The sequence below is a fragment of the Callorhinus ursinus genome, unplaced genomic scaffold (assembly GCF_003265705.2).
Source record: "Callorhinus ursinus isolate GAN/ISIS: 27379988/994484 unplaced genomic scaffold, GSC_fseal_2.0 scaffold83, whole genome shotgun sequence".
Lineage (NCBI taxonomy): Eukaryota > Metazoa > Chordata > Mammalia > Carnivora > Otariidae > Callorhinus > Callorhinus ursinus.
This window is the reverse complement of record NW_027397145.1, coordinates 2,243,533-2,258,535: the sequence shown is the minus strand read 5'-3', so window position 1 is coordinate 2,258,535 and position 15,003 is coordinate 2,243,533. Positions and strand designations below refer to the sequence as shown.

Genomic DNA, 15,003 nt, shown 5'->3' with positions numbered 1-15,003 from the left:
TCTGGAGGCAGGCATGGCTACAATCAGCCTCTCAAAAGACACCCAAGGACTTCTGTAGTAGTACAGGTAGCAGCAAGCGATTCCAACTTTGCAAGAAGAAATGGGAAATGGTTCCATCATAAAGGAAGAAAACAAGTCTTTCAGAAAAGGATATGGAAGGAAAGGGTTGATATCCTTAAGCTACTTGTAGGAGTATACATTGATTTAACCTTTCTGGGGCGAACTTTGTAATGTAAATGTAATTACACTTTGACTCAGCAATTTCTTTCCCAACATCTTTAGTGAACAGAAAAGTACACAAAGATGTGGCACAATAATATTCACCTTAGCCATTATTTTAGGTTATCAAATAACTTAAATATTAGTTAGCTTAAGTTATCCAATAATTTAAAGTTACAAATAACTTAAATATTCAAAAATAAAGGGGCACCTGGGTGGCTCAGTCATTAAGCGTCTGCCTTCAGCTCAGGTCATGATCCCAGGGTCCTGGGATCGAGTCCCACATCGGGCTCCCTGCTCGGCAGGAAGCCTGTTTCTCCCTCTCCCACTCCCCCTGCTTGTGTTCCTGCTCTCGCTATCTCTCTCTCTGTCAAATAAATAAAATCTTAAAAAAAAAAAATCAAAAATAGGGGTTTGGTTAAATTATACACGCCAATATAATAGAATATTATATAGTCATTAGAAGGATAATATAGATTTGTTTCACTGAGGTAGAAAGATGTTTACAATGTCTTGCTAACTTCAACACTACATGGTCATTATAATCCTATTTTTATCAAATATATTCCAGAATAAAATCTGGAAGGCCATAAGGAAAATATTACCAGTGGTTATCTCTGGTGGTGAGATTATGGGTAGGGGACCAAATAATTATTGCACAAACTAGGACACTTTTGAGAGTGAAAGAGAATACTATTAATAATTACCATGCGCTGAAAGGTGTCAATGGGATTGTAATACTAAATCAGGATGTGAGATCGCCCAAACTGAGTGATTTTGACTATTTTCCTTCCCTCCCTTCTTTCCTTGCTTGCTTTCTTCCATAACAATTATCTATCATTTGTTTAATTAAAAACAAAGGCAAAAGAATGGGATAAATGGGAGTTCTTTAACACAGCTTCAGCTGAATGAGGAGCCTATGTGAGTGGACACAGTGAAGTACAATGGAAGCGGGGATTTTAGGGACGGAACAGAACAGATGGTACCTTATGTAACCAGGTACCATCTCCAGAAATCTGCTTACTGTTTCTGGGTTGACGTACTTCAGATCCTGGTGTCTCCCTGACACGGTTGGCAGCACACATACCTAGAAATACCCAAGAACTGAAATAACAGCAAGTTTTCTACACCCCAGTTTGAGATCAAAGACCTATATATTGCCCTTCTTTCCAAATGACCTTTTAAAACTCCATGTGGGGTGGGCCTGGGTTGAGTTTTTGACTCTTCATTTCAGCTCAGGTCACGATCTCAGGGTTGTGATATTGAGCCCCGTGATGGGCTCTGCACTGGGCATGAAGCCTGCTTAAGATTCTTTCTCTCCCTCTTCCACCACCCTGGCCCCTGCTCTCTCTCTCTCGCTCAAAAAAATAAAAAATTAAAAATAAAAAATAAAACCCCAGATGCCTTCAAAAGAATCAATGGTCTCTATAATGAGCAAATGCAGCAATTCCATTTCTAAGAAGTGATTCTAAGTAATGAATTAAGGACTCACACAAAGTTTTAGATTTAGCTGCAAATATGCCCATCTTGGTATTGTTCATAAGGAAAAATTGTAAACGTAAATATCCTACAAGAAATTATGAGCAGGGGTGCCTGGCTGGCTCAGCTGGTATAGCATGCTCAACTCCTGATTGTGGGGTTGTGAGTTAAAGCCCCAGAATGGGTGTGGAGATTATTTAAAAATAAAAAATGTAAAAAATTTTTTAAAAAAATTATGGGCAGCCAAAAAAATGAAATACTGTACTATTAAAAATTATGAAATGGTGAAGCAGAACTGTTTATTGACATGAAAGATGTTCCTGATACATTAAATGATGGGGGAAAAAAAACAGTGGATCACAAAACAGTATAAATCATTTTTTTGTGAAAGAACAAAAAAATGTATTTGGTTATGTGCATGTGTGTTTGTGAAAATACATAGAAAAAAGTCTGGAGGAATATGTACCAAGATGTTAAAAGCAATAATATTTTTAAAAGACTTGAGGTATATTTCATTTTCTACTTTTTCTGTAATGACCAAGTATTATTTACATAATTTTAATTTAAAAAAAAGAAAAAAGTAAAAAGCCTCATACCTTCCCCAGTGCTCTGCATTTTCCCAGAATGAATAAGAAATACTTTCTCACTGGAAAGGCTTAGGGTCTAAATCTACCACCATAGCATCTTCAGTTTATCAAATAGTCCTTGGTGAGGATGCATAATTATACCTAGTGTCTTCTTCAAGCAAAGAAAAAAAGACTCAGATCCAAAATGACTCAGTGGAATATAAGATGAATATAACCAAACTCACCTTGGAGAAATCACCAATCAGAGAGCCCTGGTTAGAATCTTCCTCCAGCATCTGAGTGATATTAATGTCACAGAGAGAGACTGTCTTCTTTAGACCTAAGCCCTGAGGATGACAAGATGCCCCCCACCGCCAATTCTCATGTTAAAGGTTTAAAACCCAGGAGAGGAAGGAGTGGAGACTTATTAAAAATACACACACCCTTTGGAAAAAAAAAATGCACAAAGATTTGGCTGTAAAAATGAATATCCCAGCAAGTTTATAATAGAGAAAGATTACTAATAAATAACAGTCTTGGTTAAACAGATCATATTTCACATTATAGATTACTATTATGCAATAAAAAGTTATGTTGTAGATTAATTTCATTGACATGAAAATAAGTTCATGATATCCTTAAGAAAGTGAGAAAACTCATACTTTGTAATATCACTTTAATAAAAGAAAAAAGTCTGCATCAAAGAGTTTAGAAAAACATACACCAAGTGTTGACGATAATTATCTCTGGCCTATGGGATTATGGGCATTTCACAATAGCTTCTTTTGTTTATGTATAAATTCTATACTATCATATGCTGATTTTATAAAATAGTATTCAGATTTTTTTTTTAAAGGAGGGGTAGGGAATGACAGCTAAATTTTTCAAAAGTTGCCTCCCACCAAACCAGTATGCTCCCTGATGCTGTTTCTGTCAGAATGCAGGTAAAACAGCTGTAAATATCCTTACCATTCCTGGTGTCCTTGTGTCCTCTCAAATCTTATAAAAGAAGGTTGGGAAGACAGTATGCCAACACCATTTCCAAAAGTGTAATATAACAGATATTTATTGTTAAATATTTTATATATGGGTACAGATGTAAAAAAGACAAGAAAGACATAAAGAACAAGGAGATAAAAGTAAAAGTAATGAGAAAGAAGACAAGATATCCTAAAGCAATCCTCATAACAAAAAAGCAGAGAACACAATGAGATAGAAGATTAAATAGATTCTCATCTTAAAAAGTTCTTACCTTCCTGAGCTCTTTGTGGCTAGAACAATACTCCTTTTTTTCTTTATCTGGTACTGGGTTGTCCTTGAATTTTACCACCCGCTTCAGTCTTGGCCTGTTCAAATTCTCTGGCAATGAAGGGGAGCGATACAAGGAGCTTCTATTCAGAGATGCCTGTATGGGAATATCAACCCCATATGTTCTTATTCCTCTAAGTGTGTCTGCATGCCAGCAGCATGAACATCTCCTGCAAACTTGTTGGAAATGAAGAATCCTAGATGTTGAGCCTCACCCCAGACCTACTGATTTAACATCTGCATTTTAGCAAGCACCAGTGATTTCTAGCAACAATCAAGTTTGATAGGCAAAACCCTAGGTAAGCAACCACTCTTCCCCTCCTCATTAACATCTTTCTCCTCAGAGTGCATCCTATTCCATCTCCACAAGATGTATTAAATCTAGCCAAACCAAATTCACCACCTAACCATCTTATATGTACCAATTCTTGTAGGAGAAAGCAAATGCAAGCTCAGTTCCTCCAGTCAAGTGAAAACCAAACAAACAAACCTAATCCCACAGTTTCTCTATGGGATCCTAAGACTCTAACAATCAAGATTTAAGGACCCCAACAAAATTGAAGATGACAAACCAAAAAGGTCAGCCTACTTTGTAAAAAAATACTAAGCAGCAAGAGTATGTGTCACTTTTTTGGGGTAGTAGTTTCTTTGAAGGAGAAAGGAAAAAAAGTAACTCAGCTTTCTTATAAAGCAGGTTGTTAATGGGAAAATACAAAATAAGCATCATGCAAGGGAAAAGGGAACACCAGAATCCAGTATCAGGATGAACATTTTGGGATTGATATTATGAAGCCCATCAGGAAAAAATGGATTAAATACCATAAAGAACTGGCCTTGGAAGTTACTCAGACTAAAGTGCAAAAAGAGGGACTACTGTCTCCCTGAAAGCCATGATTTGAGTGTTATAAACAGAGGCAGGGAGATATAGTAAATGACCTCTGATAACAACTTCCAACTAACCTAAGATTCTTTTTTTTAATTTTAATTTTAGTTATCTCTATATCCAACGTGGGGCTTGAACTCATGACCCTGAGATCAAGAGTCCCATGCTCTATTGACTGAGCCAGTCAGAGACCCTTCAACTAATCCAAGATTCTTATTCTCTATTCCCAGATACCTTCTACCTCTGCCCTACACGAAAGGCAGAAGTTCCTACTTTATACACTCACCTTGCTAACTACTATGGATTGATTTAGAAGGGGGGCTAGATAATAACAGAGCCACAACTAGAAAACAAGTAGATGGTCAATGGTTTCTGGGAGAATACAATAAAAACACCAATATTTTACTTTATAATAACTGTATCTATTACAGTGTTTGTCACATCTGTGGTCCCATCTAAGGGAAACTCCATTGTTCCTGGTACCAGCTGAAGGTATAGTTCACCTTTTATATACCAATATTTTACACCTACCTGTCCCCTTAGATCCCTGCCAGTCAACTCCCTATGTCCCCACAACCCTACCCAGAGCCACTGACTGGCCCAGAGTGCTGTTTCGACATATCCATTTAGTAGCCTAGAACATGTAAAAATAATCTGGGCCAATTAAGTTCTCTCTCCTGGGAATCTAACTTAGAAAATGGCAAAATAATTAGGCAGCAACAGAAGCCAAAACTTAAAAGGAAAAGCTAAAAGATAGAGTCAAAGCCATGATGCCAATGATGAATGCATGGATGAACCAAAGTTACAGTGGCAGAAGAGATGCAGTGAAAGATTGAGGAACAGGCTAGCCGGACTTCTTGACAGACTTCCCTTCATATAACTTCAATTTTGCCCTGAGAAGAAGGCAGGAAGAAGCCAGATCAGAATTTCAAATTTGATGTCCTTAGTTCAAACTTTGTTTTTCTTAACCAAAAGAGCTGCTCTAGAACACACCAAATTACTAAGCTAAGGGCTCATTGTATTTTATTTTATTATTTTTTAAAAGATTTATTTATTATTTTAGCTGGGGGGAGGGTCAGAGGGAAAGGGAGAGAGAGAATCACAAGCAGACTCCCCGCTGAGTGAGGAGCTGGCTGCAGGGCTCAATCCCGGGCTGGACCTCATGACCCTGAGATCACGACCTGAGCCAAAATCAAGAGTCAGACACTCAACCAACTGAGCCATCCAGGCACCTCTAAGGGCTCATTGTAAAGAGTCTCGAATGAATTAGCTACTAAGGAAAACATTTCCATTTTTTAGTATTATATCTAACAGATCTTTATCTAACCCACAGTCACAGAAATTTTCTCCTATGTTTTGTTCTTCAGATGTTTTATAGTTTTAAAATTCATATTCAGGTCTATTATATCCATTTTGTACTAATTTCTATATAAGGTATAAGGTATGGATTGAGGTTTTTGTTTTTCATATAGATTTTCAATTGCTCCAGCACAATTTGTTGAAAAAGACTGTTTTCTCCATTTAATTGCTTTGTATCTTGGTCTAATTATCAACTGACCATATACGCATGAGTCTATTTCTCAAATCTCTGTTCTCTTGCATCAACGCTTTAGGTTTCTGGTAGCTATTATCATGGTGATAATGAAGCTGATAAACATCTTTATGGGTTTCATATGGTCTAAAGGCAAGAATCCAGAAATAAATGATAGGAGAAAACTACTTTAACAAACAGAAACAGCCACTACTGTTCTGACAGATTCTTTCCAAAACATTTATATAAAAACAAATGGCAACTTACTGCAAAGAGCATACGTGTTTGGTCATGAAGGGATGATGATAGTGAAGATACTGTAGCTTTGTCTAGTCACAAGTTTCCCAGTTCTCAGAAGCTGGGGTGGGGGGGGGAACCCAGGACCAGCTGGCTTAGATTGCATTCAACATCTACCCATTAGAGACTTTCCTTCTTTAAGGACTCAATCAACGCTTTCAATATCTGGGAGTTTTAAGCATTGAAAAGGCCAGGAAGAAGAAAAGGAAACTTGCGAAGCTCAGTTCTACCTGCAGATTTTATAAAAAGGTTTAAATAAATAATCATTGTTTTGTAAACTGAGGAGACATCACCATTGCCTCATGGCCTACACACTCTTCAACACACACAGACTTGCTTCTGTTTGTACCACTCTACCGCTCTTGTCAAGGTTCTCAATGATCTTCATTTCATGTCACCATATCTGACAGTCACTTCTTTAGACATCTATTTTTCTGAACTTCATAGTGGCGTCCACTGAGTTGGCTACTGCCTTCTTCCTTGGCTTCAGTGGCACCTCCTAGTTTAGTTTAGTGCTAGTACAGGCAACCCCTTAACTAAAAGAACCATGATGATTCTACCTCTCTGTTGCTCCTTCTCAGTCTTCTTTGTTGGGCCTCCTCATCTACCAAACCTCTAATAGATGTTGGATTCATCAGGGTTAGGTCCTGGCCCTTTTTTATCCCCTCACTTTTGCCTTACATGATTTTTTCTACCTGTGAATTCAGATTTTCCCTCTATACAGATGACTCTCAAATATTTATTTCCAATCAAAACTTCTGCTTTTATTTCCAGATTTCCATATCCACATACTTGATTGACAATTTCTGAGTACCTACTAGGTGACAGAGCAGTGAATAAGGGAGTGAGTGGGAGAAACAAATATATGTACTATGAGCTTTTATGTAGTGGCATGTTCTATAGGTAAAAAATAAAGGAGAATGAAAAGATAGGAAACATATTTGGGTGGAAAGCTTGTCAGGAAAGGCCTTTCTGATAAGATGACATATGTGGAGAAATGAGACTAAATTGAGGGAAAAAATCCTGTTTTGCCTAGGGGAAGAATGTTCCAGGCTGAAGGAACAACAAATGCAAAGGCCCTGGTGAGAATAGCAAGGCCAGTAACAACCACATTTGGTATGGTACCACTTTGGTATGGTACTGAAGCAATACCATAAATCAACTAAACCTAACAGACATCAACAGAACACTGTACCCAACAATAGAATGTACATTCTTCTCAAATACACATGAAATATTCTCCAGGATAGATCATACACACTAGGTCATAAAACAAGCCTCAGTAAATTTTAAAGGACTGAAATCATACAAAGTATGTTCTCTGACCACAATGGAGTCAACAGAAAAAAAATCTGGAAAATTTGGTTAGGTGGAAATTAAACAACACAATCCAAAATAACCATTGGGTCAACAAAGATCTTAAGGGAAATTGGAAAATACTTTTGGATGAATAAAAATGAAGACACGGCACAGCAAAATTCATGTAAGGATAAAGCTAAAGTAGTGTTTAAGTGAAAATTTACAGCTGTAGGGGCGCCTGGGTGGCTCAGTCGTTTTAAGCGTCTGACTTTGACTCAGGTCGTGGTCCCAGGGTCCTGGGATGGAGCCCCACATCGGGCTCCCTGCTTGGCGGGAAGCCAGCTTCTCCCTCTCCCACTCCCCCTACTTGTGTTCCCTCTTTCACTGTGTCTTTCTCTGTCAAATAAATAAAATCTTGAAAAAAAAAAAGAAAAAAAAATTTACAGCTGTAAAGGGCCATAACAGAAAAAAGAACAATCTCAAGACAATGACCTAACGTTCCATCAAAAAAGAAACTAAATCCAAAGCAAGCAGAATCAAGGAAATAAAGAGGACAGCAAAAACTCAATGAAGTAAAGAACAGAAAAACAAAAGGGAAAACAACAGAACCAAAAGCTGATTCTTTGAAAAGATCAACAAAATTGATAAACTTTTAGCTAGACTAACCAAGAAAAAAAGAGAGAAGACTCAAATTACTAAAATTAGGAATAAAAGAGGGAACATTACTAGCAATTTTTCAGAAATAAAAAGGATCATAGGGGATACTATGAACAACTATATACCAATGAATAAGAAAACTCAGATTAAATGGGCAAATTCCTGAAAAGACAAAAACCACTGAAACTGACTTAAGAGGGAACAGAAAATCTGACCAGACCTACAAAAAGTAGAGATTGAATTAGTAATTTAAAAACTTCCCACAAAGAAAAGCCCAGGTCCTGATGGCTTTACTGGTGAATTTGCCCTAACATTAAAGGAACAAAAACAAAAAAAAAAACCATACCAATTCTACACAAATTCTTCCAGAAAATTTAGAAAGAGAGAATTCTTTCCAAATGATGAAAGACATTACAAGGAAAACAAAACACTAAAGATAAATATCTCTCATGAACAGAAATACAAAAATCCTCAATAAAATTTCTGTAAATCAAATCCAACAACATATAAAAAGGAAAATACATCATAACCAACTAATGTTATCACAGGAATGCAAGGTTGCTTTACCATTCTAAGATCAATGTAATTGACATATTAATAGATTAAAAAAAGAAAACTCACATGATAATCTCAACAGATGCAGAAAAAGCATTTGACAAAATCTATTATCTGTTCCTGTTAAAATCTCTTAGCAAACTGAGACCAGAAGGGAACTTCTTCAGCCTGACAAAGAGCATCTCAAGGAAGCCATCACCAGAGGTGCCTGGGTGGCTCAGTTGGTTAAGCAGCTGACTCGATCTCAGCTCAGGTTTTGATCTCAGGGTTATGAGTTTGAGCCCCGCATTGGGCTCCATGCTGGGTGTGGAGCCTACTTTGGAGAGGAAAAAAAAAGAGGGGGCACCTGGGTGGCTCAGGTGGTTGAGCATCTGACTCTTGGTTTCGGCTCAGGTCATGATCTCAGGATTGTGTGGGGCTCCCTGCTTAGCATGGAATCTGCTTGAGATTCTTCTTCTTTTTTTTTTAATGATTTTTATTTATTTATTTGTCAGAGAAAGAGAGCACAAGCAGGGGAAGTGGCAGGCAGAGGGAGAAGGAGGCTCTCCTACTGAGCAAGGAGCCCGATGTGGGACTCAATCCCAGACTCCCGGGATCATGACCTGAGCTAAAGGCAGACACCTAACCGACTGAGCCACCCAGGCATCCCATCTCCTTGAGACTCTTTCCCTCTCCCTTCTCTGCTCCAACCCCTACTTGCGCTCTTTCACTTTCTCTCTTTCTCTCTCTCAAATAAATAAATAAAATCTTTAAAAAAAGAAAAGAAACTCATAACTAACATCATACTCAATGGAGAAAAACTGGATGCTTTTCCCAAAAGATCAGGTACAAGGCAAAGTGTTCTCAATCATTTTTAAGATTGCAAAGGAGTCCTGATACCAAAGAATTGGAGAAGTATTAATCTAGGAGAAAGGGGAAAACTGCTAATACGGGAAGGAGAAAAAGAGAGCAGATTACTCCAGGAGCAGACAAGAGGGGATGCTTCCATGCGACTCAGGGGTTTTGCAAAATCTTTACAATGACCTACAAGGCCCTAAATGACCTGTCCTACTACCTACTCTCTGGCCTCATCTACCACTGTGCACCTGCTCACTTTGCTCCAGCCACACTGGCCTTTTTTCTGTTCCATGAACATGCCATGCACACTTCACTTCAGAAGTACTGCATTTGATCTTTCTTCTGCCTAGAAAAATTCATCCCTTCTGATTACTGTTTGGCTCCCTCACTGCTTCAGATGTCTGTTCAAACAGCTGCGAGGTCTTCTCTAATCTATACAACCTATCAAAAATATCAATTCCCACTCTACACCAGCCCAATCCAGGTACTCCCTATTCTCTTTACCCTGCCTTTTTACCATAGTATTTTACCAACTGTCATATTATAAATGTATTTGTTTATCTGTTTCCTCCTGACTAGAATGTAAGCTCTACAAGAGAATGGACTTTACTGCGGTGTTGTGTTCAGTACTGTATCTCCAGCATTACTGAATGAAGGAATGAATGAACAGGAGAAGTGCAGAGGGGGTGGGAGCTTCAGATAGGAGGAGGGACACTTATGCAGTATAACAAGAGGGATGGCAGTTATATGGGTATGAGAGCAGATAGGATGCTCTATTTGGTGAGAGAAGAAGGTAGTTTTCTTCTGACTGCTTCTGTTTTCCCTTTGAAATAAAAACACTTCAAATTCAACATGTCTAAAGTCATCCTTGATCCTATCCCTCCTTTACAACCTGTCTCTTCTGTATCCAAAATACCTTCTGAATCCATCCATTTCTGTCTCTGTAGCCACCTTAGTCCAGACTCCGACCAACCCTCCCTGAGACGATGCAAGAGCTTCCTATCTTACTCCAACCTGCTTCCAACGTACCCCCTCCTTCGAACTCTTAATCCTCTCTAATCCTTTCTTTATCCAGCAACAAGCGTGGTCTTCATAAAACAAACCAGGCCCTATTATTCCCCTGCCGAATATCTTCTAACGGTTTCCCAATGCACTTAGAATAAAATCCACACACTCACCATAGCCCTAAGGCCCTACATGATCTGTCTCCTGCTTGCCTCTTCTGTCCCACCTCAGGCAACTCTCCCCCTCCCTCACAATGGCTTCTCAGTTCCTTGTACACACCAAGATCTACTCAACCTTGGGACCCTTGCACCTACAATATTCCCTCCTCATGGAATGCTCTTGTCTCCAGTCATGTCATGTATGACCAACTCATCCAAGTTTGTCTGGGACTTTCCCAGTTTTAGCACTGAAAGGCCCAGGTCATAGGTGCCTCCTCAATGGCAGGCAAACTGGGACAGTTTATCAACCTGTTCTCAACTAAATATCTCTTGCTCAAGGAGGCCTTTCCTATTTATTCCCATTTATTTATTTATTTTTAAGGATTTTATTTATTTATTTGTCAGAGAGAGAGAAAGAGCGAGCACAAGCAGGGGGAGTGGCAGGTAGAGCAGGCAGAGGGAGAAGCAGGCTCCCCACTGAGCAGGGAGCCCAATGCGTTACTCAGTCCCAGGACCCTGGGATCATGACCTAGGCCAAAGGCAGACACTTAACTGACTGAGCCACCCAGGCGCCCCTATTTATTCCCATTTAAAGGTCCCCTTCTATTAGTGTTTATCTCAGTCCCTTTTTTGTTTCCTTCATTACACTTAGACAATTTGCAATAATTAAATTATCTTGTCTCTTATGGCAGTCATTTGTAATTTGGCTAAAATTGGAGATTTAGTAAAATCTCAAATTCAGTGGGAGGTAGCCCTGCTTCCTGATAAGGAGGCCAAAGGGGGACAGATATTCCCTTTTCCATTCTCTTATAATCAACCAGATATTCCTGACTGGACTTTGAAAATCGAAGAATAACACAAAAGCACAGGGCTGGCTGAGTCTTTTTTATGGTTGCAGCGTCACAGTAGAGAATATAGTAGGTGGGAACAAATGGTCCTGAGCAATACAGTCCAGCAGCAGGATGGATTACCTTCTGGGGCAGGGGGCCAGTAATGGTGACACTGAGTATCCAGCCAGTAGGTGGTGACATCCAAAGCACAATGACCCCACAGCAGCATTTGACCAGGTCTTACCTTGTTTTCCAGCCTTCCTGGTAATTCTGAATTCCTCAATACCCTCCAGAAAAATCCCTTTTCTGCCTGAGGTAACTAGAAATCAGTTTCTTTTATTTGCAACCAAGAACTCTAACTAGAACATCTATTAACCTGACAAACGTGAGTTTGTTGTTGTTGATGTCTCCTTGACTAGAATATGAACTCCAAGAGGTCTTATAAACCTAGTCTGTATTGTTCACCATTGTATTACCACTGCCTAACACAGGGCCTAACATTTAACAGGTACTCAATAAATATTTTTTAAATGAATGCATCAGAAATCACTAAGGTTATACAAATCTCCTTGCTTTATCAGGTATCTATTTCCATTAAAAAATTTTTTTTTCTTTTTAGATTTTATTTATTTATTTGAGAGAGAGAGAGAGAGAGACAGAGATAGTGAGAGACAGCACAAGTGGGGAGGAGAGGGAGAAGCAGGCTCCCTGCAGAGCAAGGAGCCCGATGCGGGGCTCGATCCCAGGACCCCGGGATCATGACCTGAGCCGAAAGCAGTCGCTTACCTGACTGAGCCACCCAGGCGCCCCTCTATTTCCATTTAACATCAAAGAGATAAACCCAATAACAAAAATCCCTACTCCTTTTCTATTCTAAAATCTACTGCTCTGCATATTCTTATACAGTGTGCCCTCAACTGAAAATAATGCTATAAGAGTCACAATGTATTAAAATGAGCACAGAAGGGGGTGCCTGGGTGGCTCAGTCGTTAAGCGTCTGCCTTCGGCTCAGGTCATGACCCCAGGGTCCTGGGATTGAGTCCCACATCGGGCTCCCTGTTCTGCGGGAAGCCTGCTTCTCCCTCTCCCACTCCCCCTGCTTGTGTTCCTTCTCTCGCTGTCTCTCTCTCTGTCAAATAAATAAATATTTAAAAAAATAAATAAAATGAGCACATAAGGGAACTTAATATTTTTTAAACACCAAAAAAAATACCTCAAAAAAAACCCACCTCACAGCCAGATGCTATTCTTCTATGTAAACGAACAAAATTTCCAGATTATTTCCTGAGGTCAGTCTATTTTAAACCTACTCTTCTATACTGTCTATCTTACACAACTCAGAATGATGTTTCTAAGATGATGAAAGACCTTCACTAAGGAAAGATTCAATCAGGTCCTCTGTACTGTACTTATCGTTTCATAAAAGAGATTAAACACATTAGATAAATTCTCAACAATAAAATTGAAAACAAAAGATTTTCTTTTTAATCAACATTAAATTTAATTACTAGTTAACACTAGTTGAGACTTAACTGTATAAGCTACATTTTAGAAATATGAAGACTAACATATATTTTAAGAGCACCACTAAATGTTCACTTTACATTGCTTTTTTTTTTCCTGTAGAAGGCCTAGCAACCTTTCCCCATGCTAACTATCCCTAAACTTGCTGTTTTTCCAGATCTACCCTCCATTATCAGCGAGTCCTCAAAAATGTTTGTTTCAGGAAGGTCACTGTCAATTCTCCCAATACCCATCTTGTCTCTTTCAGATTATATCTTGGTTCTCTTTTTTCCCCACAAACCAATGACATTAAAACAGGATTTAATATTGCATTATATAGCAGGGTGCATCAAAATCACTTGGAGGGGTTGTTAAAACAGACTGGTGGGCCCCGCCCTCACAGTTCTGATTCAGAAGGTCTGGGATGGGGCCCAAAAATTTGCAATGCTGAGAAATTCCTACCTGATAATGATGGTGAAGCTCCAGGGACCATACTTTATAGAGGGTTCTAGTCTGACTACCCATTACAGTAAAACCAATGACACATGGTTATCTGCAATAGTTAAAACTCAAAAAAATTAAAACTTCAGCTTCTCAGTGGCACTAGCCAAATTTTAAGTGCTCAAAAGCCACGTAGTGGTTACTGTATTGGACAGATATCAAGCATTTCCATCATCTCACAAAGTTTTACATAATAGCAGTGTTCTAGATCACATAGTTATCATCCTTTCTAACACTTCAATCCCAAATTCTGGGTATTCAACCTTACCAAACCTACACAAAAAGCAAATGTCGGGACGCCTGGGTGGCTCAGTCAGTTAAGTATCCAACTCTTGATTCTGGCTCAGGTCCTGATCCTGGGGTTCTGGGATGGAGCCCTTGTAAGGCTCCAAGCTCGGTGCAGAGTCTGCTTGGGATTCTCTCTCCCTCTCCCTCTGCCCCTCCCCCTGTTTGCCCCCTTTCTCTCTCTCTCAAATAAATAAATAAAATATTAAAAAAAAATTAAAAAAAGCAAATGTCATTATTACATGTTCCTGGGACAATTTTTACCTCCTAAGCATATTCAGCAAAAGACACCATGATAATGGGGCACCTGGGTGGTTCAGTTGGTTAAGCAGCTGCCTTCAGCTCAGGTCATGATCCCAGGGTCCTGGGATCGAGCCCCGCATCGGGCTCCTTGCTCAGTGGGAAGCCTGCTTCTCCCTCTCCCACTCCCCCTAAACTTGTGTTCCTCTCTCGCTGTCTCTCTGTCAAATAAATAAAATAAAATCTTAAAAAAACAAAAAAAAAGGACGCCATGATACTGCTAAAAACACCAGCTCGGGAGTCAGGCAGATCTCAGCTTAAAACCTGACTCTGCCAATGGCTAACTTTGTGACCTTGAATAAGAGCCTTTATCCCATGGTCTGATGTTCTCCTCCTAAAAGGGTATAATACTATAGAAAAAAAGAGAGAAGAAAGAAAATAAAGCGGCATCATACTCCTATTTCAGGATTGACATAAAAATTAAATGCAATGATGGATATAAATAGCTCAGCACACGGTGCCCAGTACAAGTAGTCAATAAACGGAACCTATTATTACGTGCCTCTCATTTTTCTTTTCCACTCTTGTCTCCCAAGACACTACTCAAAACACTAAAACCCAGACTACTTCTTTTGCCACACTCATACTATGTTCTGAAAACTGAAAACCCTTCAGAGAGGGACTCCATAACTTTTCAAATACTTGCACTAAGCTCCTGCACTCCACATTAGCTTCTGGGAGGGAGGGAGGGAGGGAGGAAGGGAGGGAGAGAGAGAGAGAGAGAGAGAGAAAGAGAGAGAGAGAGAAAGAAAGAAAGAAAGAAAGAAAGAAAGAAAGAAAGAAAGAAAGA

The 15,003-nt window shown here is 39.2% G+C and overlaps 1 protein-coding gene across 8 annotated transcripts in view; it reads right to left on the bottom strand.

Moving 5' to 3' along the window:
• Positions 1-15,003, bottom strand: part of CDC25C (cell division cycle 25C) — a 35,917-nt gene that overhangs the window by 3,270 nt on the left and 17,644 nt on the right. For all 8 annotated transcript variants that reach the window (XM_025852223.2, XM_073887794.1, XM_073887791.1 and 5 more), the window contains 3 exons: positions 3,517-3,669; positions 2,510-2,611; positions 1,244-1,306 (listed from right to left, as the gene is read on the bottom strand). In XM_025852223.2, coding sequence (XP_025708008.1) covers positions 1,244-1,306; positions 2,510-2,611; positions 3,517-3,669 — 318 coding nt within the window. The remainder of the gene's footprint in view (positions 1-1,243; positions 1,307-2,509; positions 2,612-3,516; positions 3,670-15,003) is intronic.